The 26,205-nt window shown below is 40.6% G+C and overlaps 1 protein-coding gene across 9 annotated transcripts in view; it reads left to right on the plus strand.

Moving 5' to 3' along the window:
- Nucleotides 1–4,724: 4,724 nt before the first annotated feature.
- LOC126257076 (serrate RNA effector molecule homolog) overlaps nucleotides 4,725–26,205 on the plus strand; it is a 221,354-nt gene continuing 199,873 nt past the window's right edge. For 6 of the 9 annotated variants that reach the window (XM_049955538.1, XM_049955536.1, XM_049955533.1 and 3 more), the window contains exons 1-2: nucleotides 4,725–4,867; nucleotides 5,738–5,877. In XM_049955538.1, coding sequence (XP_049811495.1) covers nucleotides 5,741–5,877 — 137 coding nt within the window. In that variant the 5' untranslated portion in view covers nucleotides 4,725–4,867; nucleotides 5,738–5,740. Of the gene's footprint in view, nucleotides 4,868–4,897; nucleotides 5,054–5,737; nucleotides 5,878–26,205 lie in introns of those variants that run through there. The other 3 variants (XM_049955532.1, XM_049955537.1, XM_049955531.1) reach the window with 2 other exon arrangements.

Consider the following 26,205-nt stretch of genomic DNA (forward strand, 5'->3'; position numbering starts at 1 on the left):
GAGAGCAATAAATGTAATCCATTAATTCTGAGCACAGGTTAGAGCTCCCAATAGAATTCAAAGTAAAATGATACCAAATTTAGACCAGTCAGTTAAGTAACTAAGACATCCATCTTAACTATTCATTTAATACTGCTAAACTAATGTTTCCAGGTCCATAGACGCTAATGAGTCATAGTCTATGTAGAGAATCTTCAGTTGATTTGATTAGATTAGATTAATTATTCATTCCTTAGACCCATGAAAGAGGGAATCCTCCTGGGTGTGGAACATGTCAGATAAACACATTACAAAAATGTAATCAGAAAAACTTGAGTTTCATTAATTTTAATGATCCTCAGTCAATAAACAGTAAAATTATGTACATGAATTAAATTTAAACTTCTTATATTTACAGGTTTAATACTTACATCTGCTTTCATTTAATCCATCATTCAGACATTTGCTAGTTTCTTGGCTATCACAACCCAGTATTGTCAAAAATTAAAGTAAATTATTCAGTTCAGTGATCCTCTGTTAAGAACAGTCAGATTATGTACAAGATTTGAAATTAAACTTCCACTATTTACAGACATAAGACTTACATCTGCTTTCCATACATCCATCATTCACACATTAGGTAGTTGCTTGGCTGTTACAACCAAGTATTGTCAAAAATTAAAGTATAATAAATTTTCATTAAAATGGTCTACTGCACTTGTTGAGAAACTCATGGATGGAATAGAAGGAGTTGACCACCAAAAATTCTTTTAAATTATGTTGAAATTGTGCCTTATCTGAAACTAAACTCTTAATGGTTGCTGGTTGCTTATTGAAAATATGCGTTGCTGAATACTGGACTCCTTTCTGGGCAAGAGTAAGTGATTTTAAATCTTTATGTATATCTTGCACAGGATAGAGTAGCATGGAGAGCTGCATCAAACCAGTCTCAGGACTGAAGACCACAACAACAACATATTTTTCTTATTCCTAGTATTGATACTGTGTACTAAGCAGTTAGTTGGAAAAAGAGATGTATTATTTACAACAAACTTCATTAATATACTGAGAAGCTGTGGTTAATATGGCCAATTCTTTGAATAGGTTTCGACATGATGTTCTTGGATTTACACTACACATTACTCTTATTATACGCTTCTGTACTCTAAAAACTTTTTCTCTGTTTTTGGAGTTACCACAAAATATGATACCATATGACATAATGGAGTGAAAATAAGCAAAATATGCCAGTTTTTTATATTTATATCTCCTATGTCTGACATCATTCGCATTGCAAACACAGACTTGTTTAGGCGCTTTAGCAGTTGGTTAGTATGTTGCTCCCAAATAAATTTATTATCAAGTTGTAATCCCAAGAATTTTACACTCTCAACTTCTCCTATTTCCATGTCATCATATTTTATACTCACACCAGAAGGAAATCTCTTGAAAGCTCTGAACTGCATATAGTGGGTCTTTTCAAAGTTTAATGACAGTGAATTGGCTATGAACCACTTATTAATGTCAGTAAAAATTTGATTAGCTGCCATTTCTAAATTTATATTTGATTTACTATTTATTGCAATGTTTGTATCATCTGCAAATATGACAAACTTGGCATCTGGTAATGTAACAGATGACAGGTCATTATTATACACAAGAAACAGTAGTGGACCTAGTATGGAACCTTGGGGAACACCACATGTAATTTCTTCCCAGTCAGATAATGTCTGATTCCCTAATACTGAAATGTTACGTAATGACACCCTTTGTTTTCTATTAGTAAGATATGACTGAAACCACTATGCAGCAGTACCAGTGACGCCATAATATTTTAATTTACTTAAAAGAATGCCGGCTGAAGTGGCCGAGTGGTTCTAGGCGCTTCTGTCTGGAACTGCGCGACCGCAACAGTCACAGGTTCGAATCCTGCCTTGGGCATGGTTGTGTGATGTCTTTAGGTTAGTTAGGTGTAAGTAGTTCTACGTTCTAGGGGACTGATGACCTCAGCTGTTAAGTCCCATAGTGCTCAGAGCCATTTGAACCATTTTGAACATAAAAGAATACTGTGATTCACACAGTCAAACGCCTTTGACAGGTTGGAGGGGGCAGGATAATTTTAGCATTCCCCATTTAATTAATATAGAAATTACCAAGATGGCAAACTCCAGCTTGGTTTCTTGGCTGTTATATTGAATCTTTGTTGATGCCACCTAAAGAAGAGAGATAGAATTCTCCTCAATCCTAGGAATCTCCAGCAGCTTTTGCCACTGAACTTGAAGGCAGGAACTTGGCTACTCCAATTGGCCAGAACAGCAGGAATGGTCACACTTCTAACCCCTTTTTGGCTGGCGACAAAGACCTTTTCGTATACCATGGAGGTGCACTGTAGTATTGCAACCAAGTCTTTAAGCAGCTTGGAGAACAGCTCTCCACCCCTCAGTCCACTGCAGTTTCTAAAGGTATCGACATTGCGAGGTTCATCATTTAGCAGTTACCATCATTTTGTGGCAAGCATTGTTTTCCTTACAATGTGGACAATCTTTTGTTAGAATAGTTGCGACTATGTTGTCACTACATTTGCTCCATGAGACACCAGAGCTACAAACTGACACGTAGCATTGTAAGTTCTACTGTATGACCCCTGTTACTGTGGCCCCACGTCTGGCTTCTTTCGTTATAGTGATTCATGTTAATTCACTTCTATACTCTCTCTAGGGACTGGTCTTTATTCGGAAAACATTATCGATTGCGTGAACTTTTGTTATTTTGACTTGTCCTACAGCAAATCTAATGTTTGCCCAATGGGTGCATTACTGGGGGTGATGGTTTAGGAAACCAGTGACAGGGATGCTTCTGATCTATGTGCCAATTTCTAAATGGATGAATTGCCAGACTATATACTGTCATTGGCCTATAGCTTACCTAATGTTCATTTTTGTTTTATAATTTCTTTACAAAGTGATGAAACACCTGCTGTAAGAAATGAAGTTTGATGCCATGGACAGAAGATTAGCAAGTGAGTGAGCTGCTAGGGACAAATGACAGTTGATGCATCTCTGTAGGTCATTTATTTCATCTTCGATAATCTGTATCCATTCAGATTCTTAAGTGGAGTAACTACAGAGACCGCAGTCAGAACTACAGTTACACACCCAACAAACAGGCTACACAGTCGCCTACATCTACCAGTCACCACAAGTGACAAGGGGGGACAAGATAAGGCATTTGTCTGCTCCAGGAATATGGGTTACAGATGTCTCTCACAGGCTGTACAATATAAACTATGCCCTTTCTGTTGACAGAGTGAATGTTTTTCACATTGAAGCTGGTAAACCTAAAGTCGTTGTACAAGAAACTCTTCTGTTCTAGCCGGCCGGTTTGGCCAAGCGGTTCTAGGCGCTTCAGTCTGGAACCGCTACGGTCGCAGGTTCGAATCCTGCCTCGGGCATGGAAGTGTGTGATGTCCTTAGGTTAGTTAGGTTTAAGTAGTTCAAAGTTCTAGGGGACTGATGACCTCAGATGTTAAGTCCCATAGTGCTCAGAGCCATTTCAACCATTTTTTCCTTCTGTTCTAACGTTTCATCCAAAACTGCGCTTGGCGTCTTCAGAGGCGCAGCTCCTCCGTTGAGTCTTGCTAAATACCCAAAAAGGGTTATCAGTAGCAATGACTTGTCTTTGCCATGGTCGTGATTTGGCGTTTGTCCTGCATTCAAAGCTGATGTGAAGATTTACAGAACTTTGCCAAAATAGAGTCCCTTTCTTATACACTCCTTAACGAATCCGCCAGCGTGACGAGAAGCGTAGTTTTTTTTATAAGTAATAGTGTTATTCGTGGCATAAGTTCAATAAGCATTTATAAAATTTATTTCCTGTTTCTTTCCTCTGAGGATTATTAATTGCTCCTTCTTGCACAATTTTCTGTGGGCATCAGGCCAGTTACATTTAAACTAGTCACAATGCTCATACTTCGTGAAGGAAAGATGCCTACGGGTGCGAAGGATAGACAACAACTGTTCCATGTAGGCGGCTGAAGCTGCTTTTCGGGGTCTTCCAGTCAATAATGTCATACGACTTTAATTTCAGCAATCCCTTCACCACCTACCTGCTGCTAAAAATCTTCAAGTTGCATCTATCAATTTATTGCACATGACAAGTCTTTTTGTTTTACTTCCTGATTCTCTGTTGTGGGATTAGTAGCTTCCAGTTTTTTATACTCAAGTGAACAACGTTTTCTGTACGGTACGATATATAAAATACCAGACTGACAGTAATGTTGAATTTGCAAATGAAATAAAATTCTTCTTCTTGGCAGTTCCATCCAGTCCGTAGAATAATTTGAATTTGTATGATGTGTAAAAGGTAGGCATATTGGTTAGGAATTACTAACCTTTGTATTTTTATAATGTGTCAAAGGTAGGCATATTGGGAGGAATTATTAATACACACATCAGCATTGAATAAAAGAAATATGAATGTGGAATGTGAATGTAAAATGACTCGATCCACAACATTACGATGAATCCTACAAATGATCCATGGAACATGAAACTGAGTCAACCTGCCAGACCCACTGCCTTTTACGCGATCCATATTTTATGATGCGAAATCTCACGGGAAATTTCTAATTCAGATCTCGACCTCTGTTTTCTGTATAATTACAATAAGCGATAAGGTGACTGTAATTTTTTTTAGCAATAGAATAGCCGGTAAAAGTCAATTGATAGAAGTGCTGGATATATTGAATGTACGGCACTGAAACGGTTTTTCGTTACGTGAATTCCGATTGGTTGACTGCGTGCGTCGAGTGGAGCCCGACGGGAGAATATTGTAATATCTGTGCAGCGAAAACTTCTAATGTGGTTGTTGAAATTGAGTTAGAAACTAGGTGAGTTGTGTTTGTAAATACGAACTTAAAAGTTGTCTTAGTGAACTGAATTTATTATAGTGAGTTGAAGTGACTTTGATATGTGAAAAATTTGCGTCTGGGGAGTGGAGTGCTGCTTATTTTAAGAACCACACGCGGTGTAGTTTACAGTGAATAACGCGGCTTACATTCAGCTGTTGAAAAGTTGTAAGTTGTCAGAAATTATTTATATTCTACGGTCATATTTGTCGCCTGTAGTAGGAGTAGGCCTTACACAATTTAAAATAACATACCAATACCCGCTGTAATTGTTTATACGGTAATGCACAATATCTAGACAGTGTGCCGACCATTATTCCTCACGTAGTAGTAAGAAGCTCTGTGAAAGGTGAAAAGTGACAAAGAAATTTCGTTAGTTGGAATACCTTAGGTACATGCAAAATTCTTTTTTCATAATCTTAGGCCTATTCAATTATAGTGAAAATAAAGCGTCGTACAGTCGCAATGTTGTTCATACTTGCAGCCATAGATCTCTTAGGGGAGGGATGTGTGGGCAGAAAGAGTCAGCGACAGAATGGAGACCTGATAATATAGTCGTCCTGCAATATACTGCTAAGATGAATGTAGAGTCTTGTTGGAATATGGTTGATGCAGTGAATTTCGGATATGAAATTCTTAATAGTATTTCCTTACTTGTAAATAATACTGATGTTCATGCCCAAACACCACTCTGGGATGCACACTCTGTTGTTATTTTATCATCTAATACGTGAATTAAGTTCTGGTCTTTCTGCTACTTTTTCTGATCATATACTTTGGGTATGTCTGTTGTTTCAGTGTGTACTTTTCATTTAATGTTCCTTATGTAAAATTGTCTGATACGTATTTTAGAACATGGGTGACAGCGATGACGAGTATGATCGAAAGCGTAGGGACAAATTTCGTGGTGAAAGAACAGAATCTTACCAGAGAGGTGAGGGTCGCCGTGGGGGTGGCAGTGAAGATAGACGGAGGGACGATTGGATTGAAAGGTATGATTTTCAGTCTTAAATGTGTCACACAGACGATTTATCTTGAGTAACTTGGCTTTTGTTCAGTTTGAAGTGTTGCAACATAATTACTATTGTGTTTAATTTTGCACATGAAAAGATAAGTTTTGTTGCAGTAGTGAATACACTAGCAGAATTGGATGTGTTGCTTCTATGATATGAGTGTAAATAAAGCTTACATACATATATGTTGAGTGACTTGCTAGCCAGTCATTGTCATAAGATTTTGGATAAATGTAATACAATCTTTATTTTAAATTTCTGTTAAATGTGTGTATGGCTATTGAACATGAGCAGTGTTATGCTTTGTAGTCATATATGTTGGTTGTTATTTATTAGTTACAGTGTATTTCATAAGCATAGTTGTCATAGGACTAATCTTAATTGGAAAAAATTTTGACTTCGACTTGAAGTAATTACTAGCTTGCTAAATTTAAGCAAGTTATAATAGGCTGGTCATACAAACTCTGGTCTTGTATTTACTGATCTTTTGATTCTGATTGACCTCACACCATTAGGTCAGGGGTGAAAGGAAACAGAAACTTATAAGAGTGAACTGGATATGGATTTTCCAGGAGGGTTAAGTGTAAACCAATGCTGTTCTGTGATGTCTGAATATTTTAAAGAATGATTATAATAGTCTTGACAATTACTCCAATCCGGCCGAGTGGTTCTAGGCGCTTCAATTTGGAACTGCGCGACCGCTATGATCGCAGGTTCAAATCCTGTCTCGGGCATGGGTGAGTGTGATGTCTTTAGGTTTAAGTAGTTCTAATTTCTAGGGGACTGATGACCTCAGCTGTTAAGTCTCATAGTGCGCAGAGCCATTTGAACCATTTTGAATTACTCCAAGTAACATATTAAACATTCCAAAATATACAATTTTTGAGTGGAATGTATCAAGTAACATTACATTTGAGGTAGTAGGTAACATGCTTCTTGCTATACATAAACAGAAAAATATGACTCTCTCATGGGCATCAATGGAATTTTGAAAAAAGATTGAAATTCAGTCTCCACATTTATGGAGAGCTGGTTGTGGCAACATAACTAAAATGTCATGTTCCCATAAACATGAAATATGTCATATCACCGTGTTTGGAATATCTTCTTAATTCTGTCCACAGTTTTGAGGATCTTAACTTTGATTTCCTGGTTCTTTATCTCTTGCACCACAGGTACATGGATGTAATGGGTCAATAGAGGCGTCCAATCCCAACCGTTGGCTGTGACCCATGACGTAAGGGTGTTGCGTTGTGTGACATCATGATGGCTTGGAGCTTAGTTTATGAGTGTGTTGTGTTTGTAGAGGTCTTGTTGCAGTTGGTGGTGTCCTCTGGTGGTGTATCGGGTTCATTTGGGTGTCGGTGTTTGAAGTCTGCATTTGTCAGTCGTGACTGTTATAAGAGAATGGAAATTAGTTTCAGTGAGTTAAGAATTAAGTTTCCGTTGTGTTTATGTTATTGCAGTGTTGTTTGAAGCTATTGGTTTGCTGTTTGTCACGCGGTAAGTCGTTTAATTCAATTTGTGGCTTCTTTTGTTAGGTATGGATATGACTTCTAAGTTTAATGGTGCGCGTCTGCAAGCTGAAATGGGGGACAACATGTTGTCCGTCATTAAGTTTCTGCAACTTTTTGGGATTGTGATGGAGATAGTGAAAGGCGGCGTATGCAAGCAGAATAGGCGAGTTGGGTTTTTAGTGTGTAGCGCCGGAGCTTTTTTATGGTAAGTAGTCGTTTTTTTGGGTCTATTGTTCGCGTGTTCCGATGTTCGGTGGTGTTTGTGTGTTGTTGGGTCGCTGTTATTTACTGCATGTATTGGTGGTTGATGTTTTGGTATCTGCACTTGTGGTTGTTTTATGTATCTTAGAGTGAAGTACTCGATTTCAATTTTTTTGATATCGTGAGCTGTATTTGAACTGCATAGGTCATGAGAAGTGTTTGATTCCAATGTGTCGTCGTAGCTGTGTGTGTTTTGGTATCGTTAGTTGCTGTTGACCTATATAGGTCAAGGGAAGTGTCCAATTCCAATTTTGTTGTTTTAGGTGTTGGTTTTGTGGTATCGATAGATGCGGTGTGATTACAATTTTTGGAGTAGTTGGTTTTCATTTTGTGGTATCGACAACTGCGGTTGAGCTATGTAGGTGAAGCGAAGTGACCAATTCCTGTCGATATTGTAAGTGTAGCGGAACTTAGGAATTTTGTGATGTTTTTATGTCGTCGTTTTGTGTGGTTTGGGATCGTGGTGTGTGTCTGTATGTGTTCATATCTAGTTTGTCCCCACCCAAAAACCCCCAATTTCCCATGCTGGTCCCATTAGTTTGATTATGTTTTTGGAGAGAGATGTGTGTGTTGGTTTTATATGTATTTTCATGTTTGTTGTCATTTATGTAATGACGTCATAGACGCTGTATTGGAAACAGTGAGAATGGTTGTTTCTGCCCTGTTGGTGATGTCGTGGGTCAAAGCAGACGGATGGAATCTGACGCTTCTGTATTCCCGATGTAACTGACAGATTTTTTCTTCCCAGAAGAAACTCTTGACTAGTACATATGCTCTGGTATGAGTTGAAGATTTGAGTTGGGATAGAATAATCAGCCTGATTCTGATATCTTCACCAGACACTTCAGCATCTTCTGTTAATCATGAAGCACTGGCAGCTGCTTCTCATCTTCACTGTTGTCTCTCAGTTGTATTTTTCTCTTTCTATTGGTGTTATACTTCCTTTTTCCATTTTTCTTCTCTTTGGCTTCATTCATCTGACATAAAATTGTTTAATTTGTCCATACTGAAGCTTTTGCAAATGTGGGTGGATTGACTTTCCTTACAGTGTAATTCGATGGTTTGCAGAACAATTTTACAAGGCTAGTAGGAATGAAAACAGACTTGTCTTGGATATTTTGCTTTTGTGGTGAGAAATGCAATTGTGTCCTTATATCCAAGATACCGTCTTGCTCTTTGGTGCGAACTACTACATAGGCTAGGCTTACATTATAAAGAGCTGTAGGACTTGAATGGGATTTGGGAAAGGGTAATGTGCCCGGCAAATTAATGGATGAAATGCTGGGAGAGGTAGGGCTTGGGGTGTTCTGAGGAGAACATCTGTATTGTTGCAAGTCCTTAGTATCAAATAAATCTTCTGAAAAAACTTCAAAGTTAATTGGAAAAATCGCAGTGGTAAGGAATCTCCATGTAATGTTCTCCGATGTTAATGCAGTTGACCGAATCTAATCAAGAAGTTTAGCAAATTAATTTTTGTGCAAACAGCATACTGTTTTAGCTCTTTGCTCTGCACCGAATTTCGCAAGATTTATTTATTGAAGGGTTGTTGTCTGTCAGGCCAAGGACTCGGCAAGTGCCCTTAATGAATGTCATTTTGTACAGCTGTATCCACTAATTGCAGACTGACATGTCCATCAAATATCAAAATAGCAGTTCTGGATAATTAGTGGTTTGCTTTATAAATTTTTTTCTTTGTGAGGTATAAAAACCATAATGAACCACTGGTAAGACTGGAGCTCCTCCAGCCACCCATTTGTTTAAAGCAGCATAAAATGTCCCTGGGTAGGTATTTTGCAGATTTCATCAACATTGAACTGCACCACTGTTGTATATGATCAATGGTGGCAAGTAAGTGTCATCTGCAGCAACACAGGCTAAAACAGCTGTTCATTGCCTATGTGATCCAGCAGACAATTCAGTGGCTTTACCTTTTTCCCCAAGAACTCGTACCTTAGTTGGGTCACTGCCAAACCCAGACTCGTCACCCAAGTTATTCAGTTCAATATTATCAAAAGGATGGATTGCTACTCATCAATATTCCATTCCTGCTGAGGCCAGAATGTGAGTAGCAGCATGTGTTGGCAGTAGCAGTCTGGGTGGTGAGGGTAAGGAGGAGACTGGGGAGGGATAACAGGGTAGATGTGGGAGGCCGTGAAATGCTGTTTGTGGGAGTATACAGAGAAGAGGTGGGGAGATGTTAGGGCAGCTAGATGCAGTCAGGAGGGTAGACAGAGGGCGGGGCAGGGGGCAGCAGAAAAGTAAAAAGGCTGTGGGTGTGTTGGTGGATTATAGTGTTTAGTGCTAGAATGGGAACAGGGAAGCAGATAGGTGGGTAAAGGACAGTGGCTAACAAAGGTTGAGGCCAGGAAGGTTATGGGAACATAGTATTTACTGTAGGGAGAGTTCCCACCTGTGCGATTCGGAAAAGGTGGTGTTGGTGGAAGGATCCTGATGGCACAGGCTGTGAAGCAGTAATTGAAATGAAGAATGTCGTGTTGGGCAGCATGCTCAGAAATTGGGTGGTCAACTATTTCTCGGGAGAGAATTTGTCAGTGGCCATTCATGCAGACAGCTTGTTGGTTGTCACATCCACGTAGAACGCAGCACAGTGGTTGCGGCTTAGCTTGTAGATCATATGAATATGACTGGTGTCAGGTTGCCCTGCCTCTGGTGGGATATGTGATGTTTGTGACCAGACTGGAGTAAGTGGTGATGGGAAGGTGTATGGGGCAGGTCTTGCATCTAGGTCTGTTACAGAGATATGAACCATGAGGCAAGGGGTTGGGAGCAGGAGTTGTGTGGGGATGGGCGAGGATATTGTGTAGGTTTGTTGGGGGTGGGGGGGAGTGGAATACCACTGTGGGAGGGATGGGGAAGATACTCGGTAGGACATTCCTCAGTTGAAGGCATGAAAAGTAGTAGAGACCCTGGCAGAAAATGTGATTCAGTTGCTCCAGTCTGAGGTGAATGCTCCTATGTGGCTGAACAGTAGGACATTGGGTGGTGGGGGTTGACTGGAGAGATAAGGCATAAAGGGATAAACTACAAATGGATCTCAAGAATTCTTTTGGAACTTCTGAAGGGTGTCAGGTTTCTTCAGAGAATTAATGGGGTTGTGTTTCATAAAGGCCTGATACCAATCCTCTCCAAGATTGCCATTCTTAAATGGTGTTTTCAGTTTGTTGTACAAACAACTTAAATTCTTCTTTGCGTCTGGATATTCCATTTCTGCACAAGCAATCAAACAGTTAGCCTGTGTAGCTTTAATATGTGGAGGAAGAGTTTGTGGATGCCGGGGACCTGGTTTATGCAGTGGTACCTTCCAACCACAAGAAAAAATGGAAATAAAATTGTGCACATCCTGTATAAAGCACCAGATTGAATTTCTTCTTTTTATTTTTTACTGTGAACTGGAAGAAAAATAATTCGGTGATATGTGACCAATTTTCGGGGCACCATAAGTTGCTTCTTTTTCCATATATGTTTTAACTTCATTTAAAGCATCACCCACAACCCTTGACATATCATTCACAGTATAACTGTAAGCTTTTTAATGGGGGTCCTTGGCATTTTCCAAAACATAATGTGTAAAAAATCAATGTGTTTCATTCTCCACTCAGTATTTGCACCTAATTGCCACTAAGTAATTTATTTGTGAGGAAACACTAAACATGCAGTGGTTCTTATCTGGTTTGAAATTAACTAATTGTCATTGGTATAATCTTGTTTTGGAATGATAAAATAATTTGATAAATCATAAATCTGTTGAACTTGCCAATAATTCCATGAGGAAAATACAGTTTTCTTCCTTCAGAAATCTGTAGCTAATGAACTTGTACAAATATCGAAACCTCAGCAATTAACAAAATCCACCAATAAAAAATAGAGGGAAGTGATATCAGAATAAAAAAGTTGTGAGTGAAAACAATGCTGTCAACAGTTACAGCAAACATCTCTCCAGCATACTTTTGTACCTGATGTTTCAAATTATGCCTACTTTACAAATAGCCCACCTGACCATAATAGTCTAGTCTAGTATTCCTGCTTTTAAAACCAAAATCCAAATCTGGATCTTCTGGTTTGAAAAATCTTCATATATTGCCAGTGTTGCAAGATTGAGTGGAATATAGTTGAAATGGACTCACTGTTAGATGATAGCATGATTGCGTGTCATAACCATACTAGAGAAAGATCTTGGTGCTGTGGACTTCGCATGCTGTTGTAGTAAAGTATCAAATTAGTATCTTGTATTTTTTGAGTCCTTTCAAAACAATATGGTTTTGGCGAACCATTGTGTTTTTTCACAGTCGTACAAACCAGTGATGCTATGTACTACAGTTTCAGAACTACATTGTACTCACAGTGTGTTAAAGTATTCATATTTTGAAATCTGAATTCATCTGTTGATGATATTGTCTTTGATGGGTTGTTACATCCGAATTTTCCTTGCATTCTCTACAGAAATAAGACCCCAATACTGTCATGTTTAATGTACCCCAAAACAAGGATTAATTATGATATTCAGATGGTTTCATGTTTGAAGAGCTGTTGAAATAATCTGAAGTAATTGCTAGGCAGTTTTTAAGGTTTATGTAAGCTGTCGGTACATGGGATGAGGCAGCTGTGCACGCAGACGGGATATCGAGTGTCACGAGAGACAGTGCTGTTGCACACGGGGCAAGCTGGTTAAGGTTATTTTGTGCTCTCAGTGCTGTCCAGTGTCCTCGTAACAAGCTCAGTAGAATTCAAGGTGTTATTTTCTGTTGGGATCTAATGCTACGAACTGCTGAAGAGCTGCATACTAATTTGGTGTGGCATGGAATCCAGTTTGTTCACCACGTCCAGAGGGGACTTGAGGATAATAGAGTGGGCACTGGAGCTTTTATCCTAGTCTTCAAAGGCAACTTTTGCCTGAAAAGGTTAAGGTCATGGTTTATAGGTGTGATGGCAGTCCTTATTTTCCTCCTCTGATGTGTTTTAAATGCCAAAGGTTAGGAAACACATCCTCTCACTGTTGTAATGAGACTATCTGTGGGGCATGTGGATGGCTGTCCCATGGGTGCAGCCATTGTGACCCAACTCCTCAGTTTGTCAACTGTCCTGAACCGCACCCTCTTCGTTCACCGCAGTGCTCGGTGTTCAAGAGGGAGAAGAAAATTGAAAAGTATATAATGCTTGACCACCTGTCATATCAAGAAGCAAAGAAAAAGTTTGAAAGACTTTATCTGACTGGTATGGTCTCAAATTTTGTGACTGTTGTGTCACAGTCCCTCTCTCACGCGGTTACAAGCTCTCGCATGCACCTCCTACCCCTGGCGATATTCCAGGGGCTGTCCTACCATTTGTGGAGGGGATGCCAGCTCTTTTGCCCCGTGCACTTATACCCCCATTGATTTCCACACCATTGCTCCGGCCAGAGATGCGTATTCACCCTTTGGTGTCATCAGGGATGGCTGAAGAGAAGTATTGATCCTCTTCGTTCTTGGAAGACAGTGGGGAAATCTTCACAGAAATTGAAGTCTACAAGGATAAGGTTATGTAGAAAGATAAACTACTTTCCGAAGCTTCAGATGTTCCCCTTCCCAAAGAGGTTGAGCCTATGCACATTGATGATGTATTACACTATAATCGACTACGACCTGTTAGTGAAGTAATCACACCTATCTTTTCCATTCACCACTTTCTCAGACCTGACTCCAATGCTCTTCAAATGAAACTGTAATGGCTATTATCACCATCTGGCTGAACTCCATCGTTTAATGGCTACTTACCTCAAGAAATGTGGTTTACAGCAATACACCTCCCTGCTCTGAAAAACAAGAAACCTTGCTGTACCAATCATGTTAATATCGAGAGAGCCTGTTGTGGTGTCTGTACCCTCTTATGCTGTGATGCTTCCAGTGAGCAGGTGCTCTGTACCACTGCACTAGAGGCCATGGCCATTAGTGTCTACACGTCAGTTCGGATGACAATATGTAATGTTTATCTACACCCTGGTGGACCTTTCCAGTATCATGAGCTGTCATATTTAATGGAACAGCTACCTTCCCCCTTCCTCTTATTTGGGGGATTTTAGTGCCATAATCCTCTGTGAGGCGGCTACTAAGTCTCGCAGAGGCTGGGCACTAGAACACCTCCTTTCAGAATTGGACGTCTACGTACTCAACACTGGAGGTGCAACAAATTTATTATGGCCAACAAAACATACTCAACTATTGATCACACAGTTTGCAGCCCGAGTATCTTATCCGTGATTCAGTGGCACGTCCATGACGATCTTTGTGACTGCAACCATTTTCCTATTGTTCTCTCCCTCTCCACTCATACATCTGGAACACACTCCACATTGGTCACTTCAGAAAGCTGACAGGCAGGCTTTCTTCTCTACAACCTCTGTTGCAGCCAGTCATGTGATGGATATCGACAAAGCAGTACGGGATATTATTGATCATTTTTGCTGCATAAGCAGTGGCACCCCGCTCCTCCAGCTCATCCGGACAACCGCTGTTGGCAAGGTGGTCTGAAGATACAGCCACAGCTATCAGGGAATGCTGCAGGGCATTTCAATGGCACAAGCACCTTCGCTCTATGGATAATTTAATAGCATTCAAGACTCTGGTGAAAGTGCAGTTTCTAATAAAGAAGAGGAAGCAGGAGTGTTGAGAGCAATATGTATCATCTGCGCCATCCAACCACCCATTGTCCCAGGTGTAGACAAAACTCTGCCTCATTTGTGGCCATCTGCCATATTTGACGGTTCCTGGCAATCTTGTCAGTGGTAACACCTGCACTGATCCCATGGTACTTGCCAAATGGAAGATATTATTCTTGTCCTGAAACTCAGAAATTACCCGCATATTTTAACTAACTACCGGCCAATCTGTCTGGCCGTCTTTGCTGTTTCCTTGAAGTCAGAGGGCATATATCATGATTCCAAAGTGGCTTTGGCTTTCTGGTCCGCCACAGATCGCCTGGTTCATCTGAAATACGGAGTGCGCAGTGCTTTCACGTGTCGTCAATATCTGATTGCCTTGTTCTTTGACCTACAGAAGGCATATGGTAACACCTATCGACGCACCACATCCTGTATACACTGCATGAGTGGGATTTCTGGGTCAGTTTATCCATTTTTACCCAAAATTTCCTATCCCTCTGACTTTTTCGGGTCCATATAGGTTAGACACACGGCAACCAATATGTACAGGAAAGAGGACCAGTTCTGCCTATAATGCTGTTTGCTATTGTTATTAATGGCATTGTAAATGTAGTGGCCCCCATAGTCTCTCCCTCGCTGTATGTGGATGATCTTTGTGTGTACTATGCCTCTACATCACTGCACACTGCTGAGCGCCAACTTCTGGGGACTGTCTTGAGACTACATGATTAGGCCTGAATTACAGCTATCAATTCTCTCCTGCAAAATCATGAGTTGTGCATATTTGCCGACTCCAGACTGTGCACCTGCACCCAGAAATTTCTCTTGGAGACCAGAAACTTGAACTCATTAAAACTTTTCAATTCTTAGGCATTATATTTGCCAACAAGCCAACTTGGCTGCCACATGTCTGCTGGCTCAATGCAGCTTCAGTGAATAAGCTAAATACTCTCAGTTTTTTAGTAACTCCTCATGGGGCGTGGACTGCATAGTTCTTTTGAGATTTTACAGAGCACTGATTTTATCCCAATTGCACTGTGGATGTGTTGCCTGTGGGTCGGCAGCATTGTCCATACTGAGCTTGCTGGACCCTGTACACCACACTGGCATGAGGTTGGCAATGGATGCCTTCCGTAAGAGCCCTGTGATAGTGTCCTTGTGGAAGCCAGTGTCCCACTGCTGCGGATAAGACAGCACCCACAAGTTCCTTCTGCGTCAGGAGTATCCTCCTCACAACAGCTGAAGCAGTCTAATGACGACAACGCATGTTCTTGTTGAGTGTGCCCTTCTGGCCTATCTGTAGCACGCTCTCAGCTTGCCTAGCTCATTATCTCAGAGGGTTGCAGATGATGGGATGGGCACTACCAAAGTGTTGCATTTCCTGATGGAGAGCAAATTCTACAGTACACTATAATACTCTGCCACTTTTAGTATTAGGAGTGTGTGTGTGTGTGTGTGTGTGTGTGTGTGTGTGTGGTGAAACAACACTCTAGTGGGCGGTTTGCGGGTTTAAATCACTTCGGGGTATGACCATACGGTGCATTTGACCTGCGGTCGTCGCACAGTAGCACTGGCAGCAGTTCATATACGCAGAGGTGTGTTGGTGCATGTCAGAGTACCGTGCAGCAAGTAAGTGTGCAGACATTTTCAGACGTGCTAATGGTGACTGTGTGTTGAAAATGGCTCAAAGAACACATATCAATAAGGTTATGAGGGGCAGAATACTAGGGCAACTGGAGGCTGGTCAAACACAGCAGGTCTTAGCACGGGCCCTCCGTATGCCACAAAGTGTGATCTCAAGATTATGGCAATGATTCCAGCAGACAGGAAACGTGTCCAGGTGCTACACTACGGGACGTCCACAGTGTACAACATCACAAGAAGACCGATATCTCACCATCAGTGCCTGTAGACGGCCACCGACTACTGCAGGTAGCTTTGCTCGGGACCTTACTGCAGCCACTGGAACAGTTGTCTCCAGACACACAGTCTACAGACGACTGAACAGTCATGGTTTATTTGCCTGGAGACCTGCATGGTGTAGTCCAACGACCCCTGGTCACAGGAGAGCCTGTAAAGCCTGGTGTCAAGAAAACGGTGCATGGTCATCGGAACAGTGGTCCCAGGTTATGTTCACGAACGAGTCCAGGTATAGCCTGAACAGTGATTCTCACCGGGTTTTCATCTGGCGTGAACCAGAAACCAGATACCAACCCCTTAATGTCCTTGAAAGGGACCTGTATGAAGGTTGTGGTTTGATGGTGTGGGGTGGGATTATGATTGGTCCACATACTCCCCTGCATGTCTTTGACAGAGGAACTGTAACAGGTCAGGTGTATCGTGACGTCATTTTGCACTAATAGGTCCGCATTTTCAGGGGTGCAGTGGGTCCCACCTTCTTCCTGATGGATGACAGTGCACGGCCCCACCGAGCTGCCATCGACACTTCATGAGCTCCGACAGGCACTGGTGCAAGAATGGGATGCTATGCACCAGCAGCTGCTCGACCACCTGATCCAGAGTATGCCAACCCATTGTGTGGGCTTTGTACGTGTGCATGGTGACCATATCCAGTATTGATGTCGGGGTACATGCGCGGGAAACAGTGGCGTTTTGTAGCACGTGTTTCGGGACGGTTTTCTCAACTTATCACCAATACCGTGGATTTACAGGTCTGTGTCGTGTGTTCCGTATGTGCCTAATCTAAAGGCACAATAAGGTGAGGAGGGAAGAAATTAACCTGCGTTCACATGGGGTGTACCCACAGCAGGGGGAGCCTCCCCTCTCCCCCAACACGTGCGCCCTCCCCCCGTCCCGAAACACGTGCTACAAAACGTCACTGCTTCCCGCGCATGTACCCCGACATCAATATAGGATATGATCACCGTCTACACGTACACAGGCTGCACAACAGGTTGGCATACTCTGGATCTGGTGGTCGAGCAGCTGCTGGGGTATAGCCTGCCATTCTTGCACAAGTGCCTGTCGGAGCTCCTGAAGTGTCCTAGGGATTTGAAGACATGCAGCGATATGTCGACCAAGACCATCCCAGACTTGCTCGATGGGGTTTAGGTCTGGAGAACAGGCAGGCCACTTCATTCGTCTGATATCTTCTGTTTCAAGGTACTCCTCCACAATGGCAGCTCACTGGGGACTTGTGTTATCATCCATCAGGAGGAATGTGGGACCAACTGCGCCCCTGTAAAGGTGGACATACTGGTGTAAAATGACGTTCTGATACACTTGATGCATTACAGTTCCTCTGTCAAAGACATGCAGGGGTGTACGTGCACCAACCATAATCCCACCCCACACCATCAGACCACAACCTTCATACAGGTCCCTTTCAAGGACATTAAGGGGTTGGTATCTGGTTTCTGGTTCATGCCAGATGAAAACCTGGTGAGAATCACTGTTCAGACTACCTGGACTCATTCGTGAACATAACCTGGGACCACTGTTCCGATGACCATGCACTGTGTTCTTGACACCAGGCTTTACAGGCTCTCCTGTGACCAGGGGTCATTGGAATGCACCTTGCAGATCTCCAGGCAAATAAACCATGTCTGTTCAGCCGTCTGTAGACTGTGTGTCTGGGGACAACTGTTCCAGTGGCTGCAGTAAGGTCCCGAGCAAAGCTACCTGCAGTAGTCGGTGGCCGTCTGCGTGCACTGATGGTGAGATATCGGTCTTCTTGTGATGTTGTACACTGTGGACGTCCCGTAGTGTAGCACCTGGACACATTTCCTGTCTGCTGGAATCATTGCCATAATCTTGAGATCACAGTTAGTGGCATACGGAGGGCCCGTGCTACGACCTGCTGTGTTTGACCAGCCTCCAGTCGCCCTAGTATTCTGCCCCTCATAACCTCATTGATATGTGTTCTTTGAGCCATTTTCAACACACAGTCACCATTAGCACCTCTGAAAACATCTGCACACTTCCTCGCTGCACGGTACTCTGACATGCACCAACACACCTCTGTGTATATGGACTGCTGCCAGTGCCACCGTGGGACAACCGCAGGTCAAATGCACTGCATGGTCATACCCCGAAGTGATTTAAACCTGCAAACCGCCCACTAGAGCGTTGTTTCACCATGTATCAGCATTACCCTTAATTTATGAGCACGAGTGTAGTTGGAGCAGACAAGTCCCCACTTTTTTCGCTTTTTGCGGGATGTGTATACCCTGCGATGACCAGGAAATTGGGAAAACCCAGGAATTTTTTCATCTGGGAGAAAACAAGTAAAAATTTGGGATTTTTTTGGAACTCCAGGAATTCTTAATTGTTTTAGCTGTCAGTTAAATATTTGTAATATTGACTTGTAAGAACTGATACCATAACAAAGAATATTACTGTATCCTGCTACTGCAGAATAATACTGCAGCAATAAAACATAAATGAGAAAATAAAAACTTAAGTAGCAAAGGAAATACACGATTTATAACAACAAAACACAATGCACATAAAAGTGTGTGTCAACAGCAAAATGTGTCAAAGGCTGTAGGACAAAAACTATTCAGTACTTCATGAAAGACTATTCAGTACTACATAACAACAAACTGCTTCTGATGAGCATGACATCACAACCTTTTCCGTGCTTACATTAGATTCGTTTTGGCAATCGCCAATGGGCTCGTGTGAATGCGCTCTGTGACCAAAATGGTACTGAAACAGAGGATGACAGACTAAAGGCCGAAATACTAAATGTCTTTTTCCAAAGCTGTTTCACAGAGGAAGACTGCACTGTAGTTCCTTCTCTAGATTGTCGCACGGATGACAAAATGGTAGATATCGAAATAGACGACAGAGGGATAGAGAAACAATTAAAATCGCTCAAAAGAGGAAAGGCCGCTGGACCTGATGGGATACCAGTTCTATTTTACACAGAGTACGCGAAGGAACTTGCCCCCCTTCTTGCAGCGGTGTACCGTAGGTCTCTAGAAGAGCGTAGCGTTCCAAAGGATTGGAAAAGGGCACAGGTCATCCACGTTTTCAAGAAGGGATGTCGAACAGATGTGCAGAACTATAGACCTATATCTCTAACGTCGATCAGTTGTAGAATTTTGGAACACGTATTATGTTAGAGTATAATGACTTTCCTGGAGACTAGAAATCTACTCTGTAGGAATCAGCATGGGTTTCGAAAAAGACGGTCGTGTGAAACCCAGCTCGCGCTATTCGTCCACGAGACTCAGAGGGCCATAGACACGGGTTCCCAGGTAGATGCCGTGTTCCTTGACTTCTGCAAGGCGTTCGATACAGTTCCCCACAGTCGTTTAATGAACAAAGTAAGAGCATATGGACTATCAGACCAATTGTGTGATTGGATTGAAGAGTTCCTAGATAACAGAACGCAGCATGTCATTCTCAATGGAGAGAAGTCTTCCGAAGTAAGAGTGATTTCAGGTGTGCCGCAGGGGAGTGTCGTAGGACCATTGCTATTCACAATATACATAAATGACCTTGTGGATAACATCGGAAGTTCACTGAGGCTTTTTGCAGATGATGCTGTGGTGTATCGATTGGTTGTAACAATGAAAAATTGTACTGAAATGCAGGAGGATCTGCAGCGAATTGACGCATGGTGCAGGGAATGGCAATTGAATCTCAATGTAGACAAGTGTAATGTGCTGCGAATACATGGAAAGATAGATCCCTTATCATTTAGCTACAAAATAGCAGGTCAGCAACTGGAAGCAGTTAATTCCATAAATTATCTTGGAGTACGCATTAGGAGTGATTTAAAATGGAATGATCATATAAAGTTGATCGTCGGTAAAGCAGATGCCAGACTGAGATTCATTGGAAGAATCCTAAGGAAATGCAATCCGAAAACAAAGGAAGTAGGTTACAGTACGCTTGTTCACCCACTGCTTGAATACTGCTCAGCGGTGTGGGATCTGTACCAGATAGGGTTGATAGAAGAGATAGAGAAGATCCAACGGAGAGCAGCGCGCTTCGTTACAGGATCATTTAGTAATCGCGAAAGCGTTACGGAGATGATAGATAAACTCCAGTGGAAGACTCTGCAGGAGAGACGCTCAGTAGCTCGGTACGGGCTTTTGTTAAAGTTTCGAGAACATACCTTCACCGAAGAGTCCAGCAGTATATTGCTCTCTCCTACGTATATCTCGCGAAGAGACCATGAGTATAAAATCAGAGAGATTAGAGCCCACACAGAAGCATACAGACAATCCTTCTTTCCACGAACAATACGAGACTGGAATAGAAGGGAGAACCGATAGAGGTACTCAGGGTACCCTCCGCCACACACCGTCAGGTGGCTTGCGGAGTATGGATTTAGATGTAGATGCAGATGCATAGTTGAGTCATGTATGAACAGTACGTTCTCCCACTTCTGGCTACTTGAAATGTGGCTGTTAGCTGTGTCAGCCGCAGCAGCAAGCAGGCAGATGCCAACTGGAAACGTTTTTCTGGCATACCCAAGCACCCAGATTCGTGCATGTGCAGAGCAGTGTGAGTTGTTGTTGGGAGGGGGTAGTCACCACATGACCCATGTTTACTTTTAGTGATTTTGTTGTTTCCTTTTCGTTTACAGCCTTCATGTTATCAGTTGTTTTTCAGACCATAAATTTTTATGAAGGAAGAGACACTCTGATAATATGTTATTTCTGTGTTGCATACTTGCATAACAACCTGTTGTATAAGTTTTAGTCCTGAGAATGTCATCCTGTTTTTCCTAGAGCTTTTATAAAATGTCTGAAAACCTTTGTCAATTTTCAGGAGTCAGTATCTAAAAAGGGACTGAATGAAAACAAGTGAGAATTTTACAGAATATTCTTTTTACTCATAGGTATATCCCACAAAGAATTATGACAGACTCAGCGAGATTAATAGAGCAGTGAATTTCGGTAAATACGCACCCTTCCACATGCTCACTCAGTGCCAAGTCGGCAAATAAAGGCTTGAAATTATTGCAGTTCACATTGGCTGAATGACTTTTAAATCATTGCATATACAATAATGAAATATTTCTACCTTTAAATAACAATAGGTAATGATAACGAGAGGCGTGAGTTCTAATTCTTAAACTTAATTTACTTGCATACAGTATACACACAATAATCGTTCTCTTATGTATTTAGATCTAAACTTTACTTGCAACTACTTGCCAGCTGCAGTTTTCATCAGAGAGTTAAACAAACATGATATTTCATTGTATAGTTCATCAGTTATGTTGTGTGTTCTACCAGACACTGTTGTGAGTTCCAATGGAGTCACTTTTCATACTATTTTCTTTGCAGGCACCCAAGCAGTATCATGTTTGGAAAGTTGAAAGGCAGTTTTTCGTCCAGATGGGTGAAAGAAATGCACCAAAACATCATTGTTATGTTCACTTTTGTCTTCAATTTTTCCGAGCCACTACTTCTCATCATACATATGAACAATATAGTCATTATTTGTGAAAGATGGTGTGTGTGTAAAAACAGTTGAACTTTGATCATCAAAGTTGGAGCCTTTGGAAGTATTGTCACTTATGGGCACATATCTGTGATAGCTTCTTTTTCCTTTGACTGGTAAACAACATTCAAATATCTCTGTCAGTTTTGTTTTCATTTGTTCAGTTTCAGGTGAAGAAACCAATATATATCCAACTCCAGTAATATTCGGTCGACAGTATTTAAACCTATCTTGTTGAGTCAGGGTATGTTCCGTGTAAGGTCTGTGAATGGAAGCTCATGTAACTTCTCATTTTGTTTTTCCGCCTATACCATTGCAAGAATTCTTTCTGTGTGATGAGGTAGAGAAATTTCACTCTGCTCGTGAACCAAAATAATTTTCATGTTGACAAACATTAATGAAGTTTTTCTTACTTTTGTACTTGCTGCTTGCACTATCGCTAAAGTTGATGACCATTTCAACATTGCCTATGATATTCTTAATTTCCCTAATGAGGTGATGTTGAAGTTTGTATGCAGTCGTAATATTATGATTAAGGTGGTCACTAATTACACTACTAGATTTGCAACATACTTTGTCTTCTTCTTTAAAATAGGTGACAAATGGTGAAGTGTCACTTGTGTATTAGTCCAGTGAAAGCTTTGAATGTACAGATTTCTGCAAAACCACCAATCAGTGGGTTTCTTCCAGGTTTTCTTTAATTTTCTTGAAATATTAGGCCTGAGCTTTTGAGATAAAGTGATGGAATTTTAAAAACACCAGCTTACCAATAAGAGAATGTAAAAATTCATCACTGGGCATTACCTGTGTAATGAACTCAGCTCTATCAGTTTTTACGCACTGTTTGAAAATTACTTCATCAAGCAGCGTTATCTGGTCCAGAACATTCTGCACTGGAATAAAGCATACATATTTCATTATTAATGTCGCATACCATGAAAGCTATCAGGTCTTAATAATTTGTATTACTTCTGTCATCAGCTTTGTGTTTTGATGATGCATGCAAACCCATACACTATGAGTTCCGGAAGGATGCACCACTTTGGTCGTAGAACACAAAAATAGAGCTGCCAATTTTGTGAGCTGGATATTTCCATTTATAGAGGCTGTAGAACTCATTTAACGAGAGAAGAATTAACCTTTTCTGCTTCTGGACCTTAACATTGTTAATCACAGTTGAAACACAATTAATAACAACTTCACTTATTTTGTTGGCACTTGTCTTTTTGAAAGGTGTGGTAAGATACCTTGATCCTTTACTAGCTGCCTAGTTAACTTCACCCAGTATTCAGATGCACCAAATTCCTCAATTATTTTTTCTTTGACCATGATCTAGGCGAGAGGTCAATTATCTTACTTTTATCATCTTTAGCAGAAACTTTGAATTTTTCTTTCATTTTGGTAATAAGTATATCATACTCTCTTTGTACATTTTCTTTACTATTTTGATTCTGAGCTTCTAAGTCATTATGGAAAGATTCTAGCAATTTTCACTTGACTGTGCTTGTGATTTTATCAGTTTTTCTTTGTAAAGCTGACACTTTTCTGTGTTGCAGTTTGTTATTTGACACAAAGGAGATAATTCTGAAGCTTCACAAATGGATTCTACTTGATACGGTGCATTATCCTCAACTAATTCAAAAGTCCCAGAAAGAAATTCATGGTTATTTTCAACACTATTTGCTGCTTCTTCAACTGATTTTTGTACAAATATTCGTGATGCACAAGTTGGACTAGAGCTTGTTCAGGAATAAGGTTAATATCCACATTTGTACTCTTGGAAAAGTGTTCAACTAGTATTTTACGCAAACTGTTTTTAACTTTTTCTTTTGAGTACCAAATATTTTCTTCCAAAAAATGTGGTTGTATTGGTCTAGATATTTATCTTTGTGGTAATGGCATATATTAATAATTTCTTCTGAAATGCTTAATTTTAGCAGACATTGTTCTTCTTCTGGCAAGTCTTGAGCCAGTTATTGCTTGTAGTTTTGTTTATAGCAGTGTTCACCCACAAAACAGCTCTAACTTAATACTTGGACAATCTGTTGTTCCTGAAAACAGTTGCAAGTGGAAGAGTTTAAGTCTATACTTGCAAAACTCTCACTGACTTGTTCATTGACTTGAGTGCTTGCAAAGAACACAGTAGGAAAAGTGACTTCATTATAACTCGCAACAGTGTCTGGTGGAACACACAACATAACTGGTAAACTATGCAATGAACTATCAGGTTTGCTTAACTCTCTAATGAAAATTGCAGCTGGCAACTAGTTCAAACTAAAGTTTAAATCTAAATACATAAAGAAAAATTATTGTGTGTATACTGTGTAGCACTCGTTCAGTGCCAAGTTGGCAAACAAAGACTTGATATTATTACAACTGACATTGGTTGAATGATGTTTAAATCTTTGCATACAATAAATGATGAAATATTTCTGCTTTTAAATAACAATAGGCAGTGATAACAAGAGGTTCTACTTCTTATCACTGCCTATTGTTATTTAAAAGCAGAAATATTTGATCATTTATTGTATGCAAAGATTTAAACATCATTCAACCAATGTCAGTTGTAATAATATCAAGTCTTTGTTTGCCAACTTGGCACTGAACGAGTGCTTGAAAGAGTTGCGTTTTTTACTGACATTTTCTGCTCTGTTACTCTTAACGTAATTGAGACTCAGTCATAATTTTTTTGCGAGATATTCCTATGAGTATAAATAACATTCTGTGAAATTCTCACTTGTTTTCGTTCAGTCCCTTTTATGAAACTGACTTATGAAAATTTACGTTAAAGGTTTTTGGCCATTTTTGTAAAGCTCAAAATAGGACTGCATTCTCAGGACTAAAACTTATACTGCAGGTAGTTACTACATAAGTACTCAACACAGAAATACCATACTACTAGTAAGTGTCTCTTCCTTCATAAAAAATTATGGTCTTATAAAGTAATGCTTGATAAATTTGTTTGGAGTCTTTACAGAAAGAGTTTGACTGACTCTCTTGCATGATAGAAAAATTTAAAAAATCTATGCCTCAAGTTCATTTCATGATGAACACATTGGTTTTTAGATTATTCTGGTATGTTTTAAAATAACTTGGCAATTAAACTTTCTGCAAACCACATTTTCCATTAAAATTTGCCAAACTGCCATTTTAAAAATGGCTGCCACAAAAACTATGGATTGCAAAAATTTTCAAACAGTGTTTTGTGACTGTCTATCTATAGAGAACTCATGATAAAAACACCAGGAAAATAAAAAAAAAGGTGAGCAACAAATTTTATTTATATTGGGTGATTTGAAATGGATTGACCTATCTTCAGAGGCTGACAGCACATCATCACCATGCAATGCCCAGGGTGCAGTTTTCTGCAGATCTCTTGTGATCATATGAATGACTGTAGTGGAGAGGTGATTCCTGATGTATTCCTACAGAAACAGAAAAATCTCCTGACAGTCGAGCAGCTGATTGTATCCGGCTGGTTCTTGTCATATTAGAGCAGTCTGACCCATCTTACTAGTACTTCTGGTACTCCATGCTCTTGCAGGGCAATCCAAATCAACTTATGTGCCACTTTGTTAAGAGCTTTTTCGAGGCCGTGGAAGATGAGGGATAGATGCCTCAACTTTACAGTGTTTTTTGATAAGCAATCGAGCAACATGGGTAGCATCTGTCTCCCACAAGATGTTGGTGTTCTACATGTCCAGTCAGCTGGGATCCTTCCCTCATCAATAATTTTGTTGAAGAAATGTGTCAACCGTTAAGTAGAATTAAAGTGCTTTGATTTCCACGGATCTGCTGGTATAATGTCTGCTAACATTGCCCTTCTGCTTTTCATTTTATGCAAAGCATCAACTACATATTGTTTGTAGTTGATGCAGTGGCTTCCCATGCAGGTGTTGACACTAGAATTGGAGCATGTGGAAACTCCTCATTGCAAAATTTCTCAAAGTTTTGCTGCCATCACTCTGCTACTCCCTTCCTATTTTTTTTACAAGTTTGCCGTTTTCATTATGATGCTGCTTAAATCAGTAGATTTCGTGCTCTCCAGTGGGTTTTTCTAGTTGATCACAGATTTCATTGAAGTGGATGGATGTTGCTGACACAACTTTTAAGACATGTCGCCGTACAAGAATGAAATTGAACTGGTTCAGTTTGTTACCACATTAACAAGTCCAAAGATGAGACATTCATTTCTTCATGTAGGTGTTTGTGCTAAGTTCTCCCCAAAGTTCAGTATTCTCCCCATCTGAAAATTCTTCTGCCCAGAACAGAAGTAAATGTACCACAGTGGAATAAACCGAAAGTTGCTGTATACTAAGAACTTGCTTATTGATTGACACAGAGAGAAAAGTAATTATGAAATTGATATGGAATTGGAGAAACATGTTCAGTTGTGTTTATGCTTAGCTGTTGAGAGAGCTTAGCTGTTGAGAGAGCCTACTCTCA

Source organism: Schistocerca nitens, chromosome 1, assembly GCF_023898315.1.
Source record: "Schistocerca nitens isolate TAMUIC-IGC-003100 chromosome 1, iqSchNite1.1, whole genome shotgun sequence".
In the NCBI taxonomy this organism is placed as follows: domain Eukaryota; kingdom Metazoa; phylum Arthropoda; class Insecta; order Orthoptera; family Acrididae; genus Schistocerca; species Schistocerca nitens.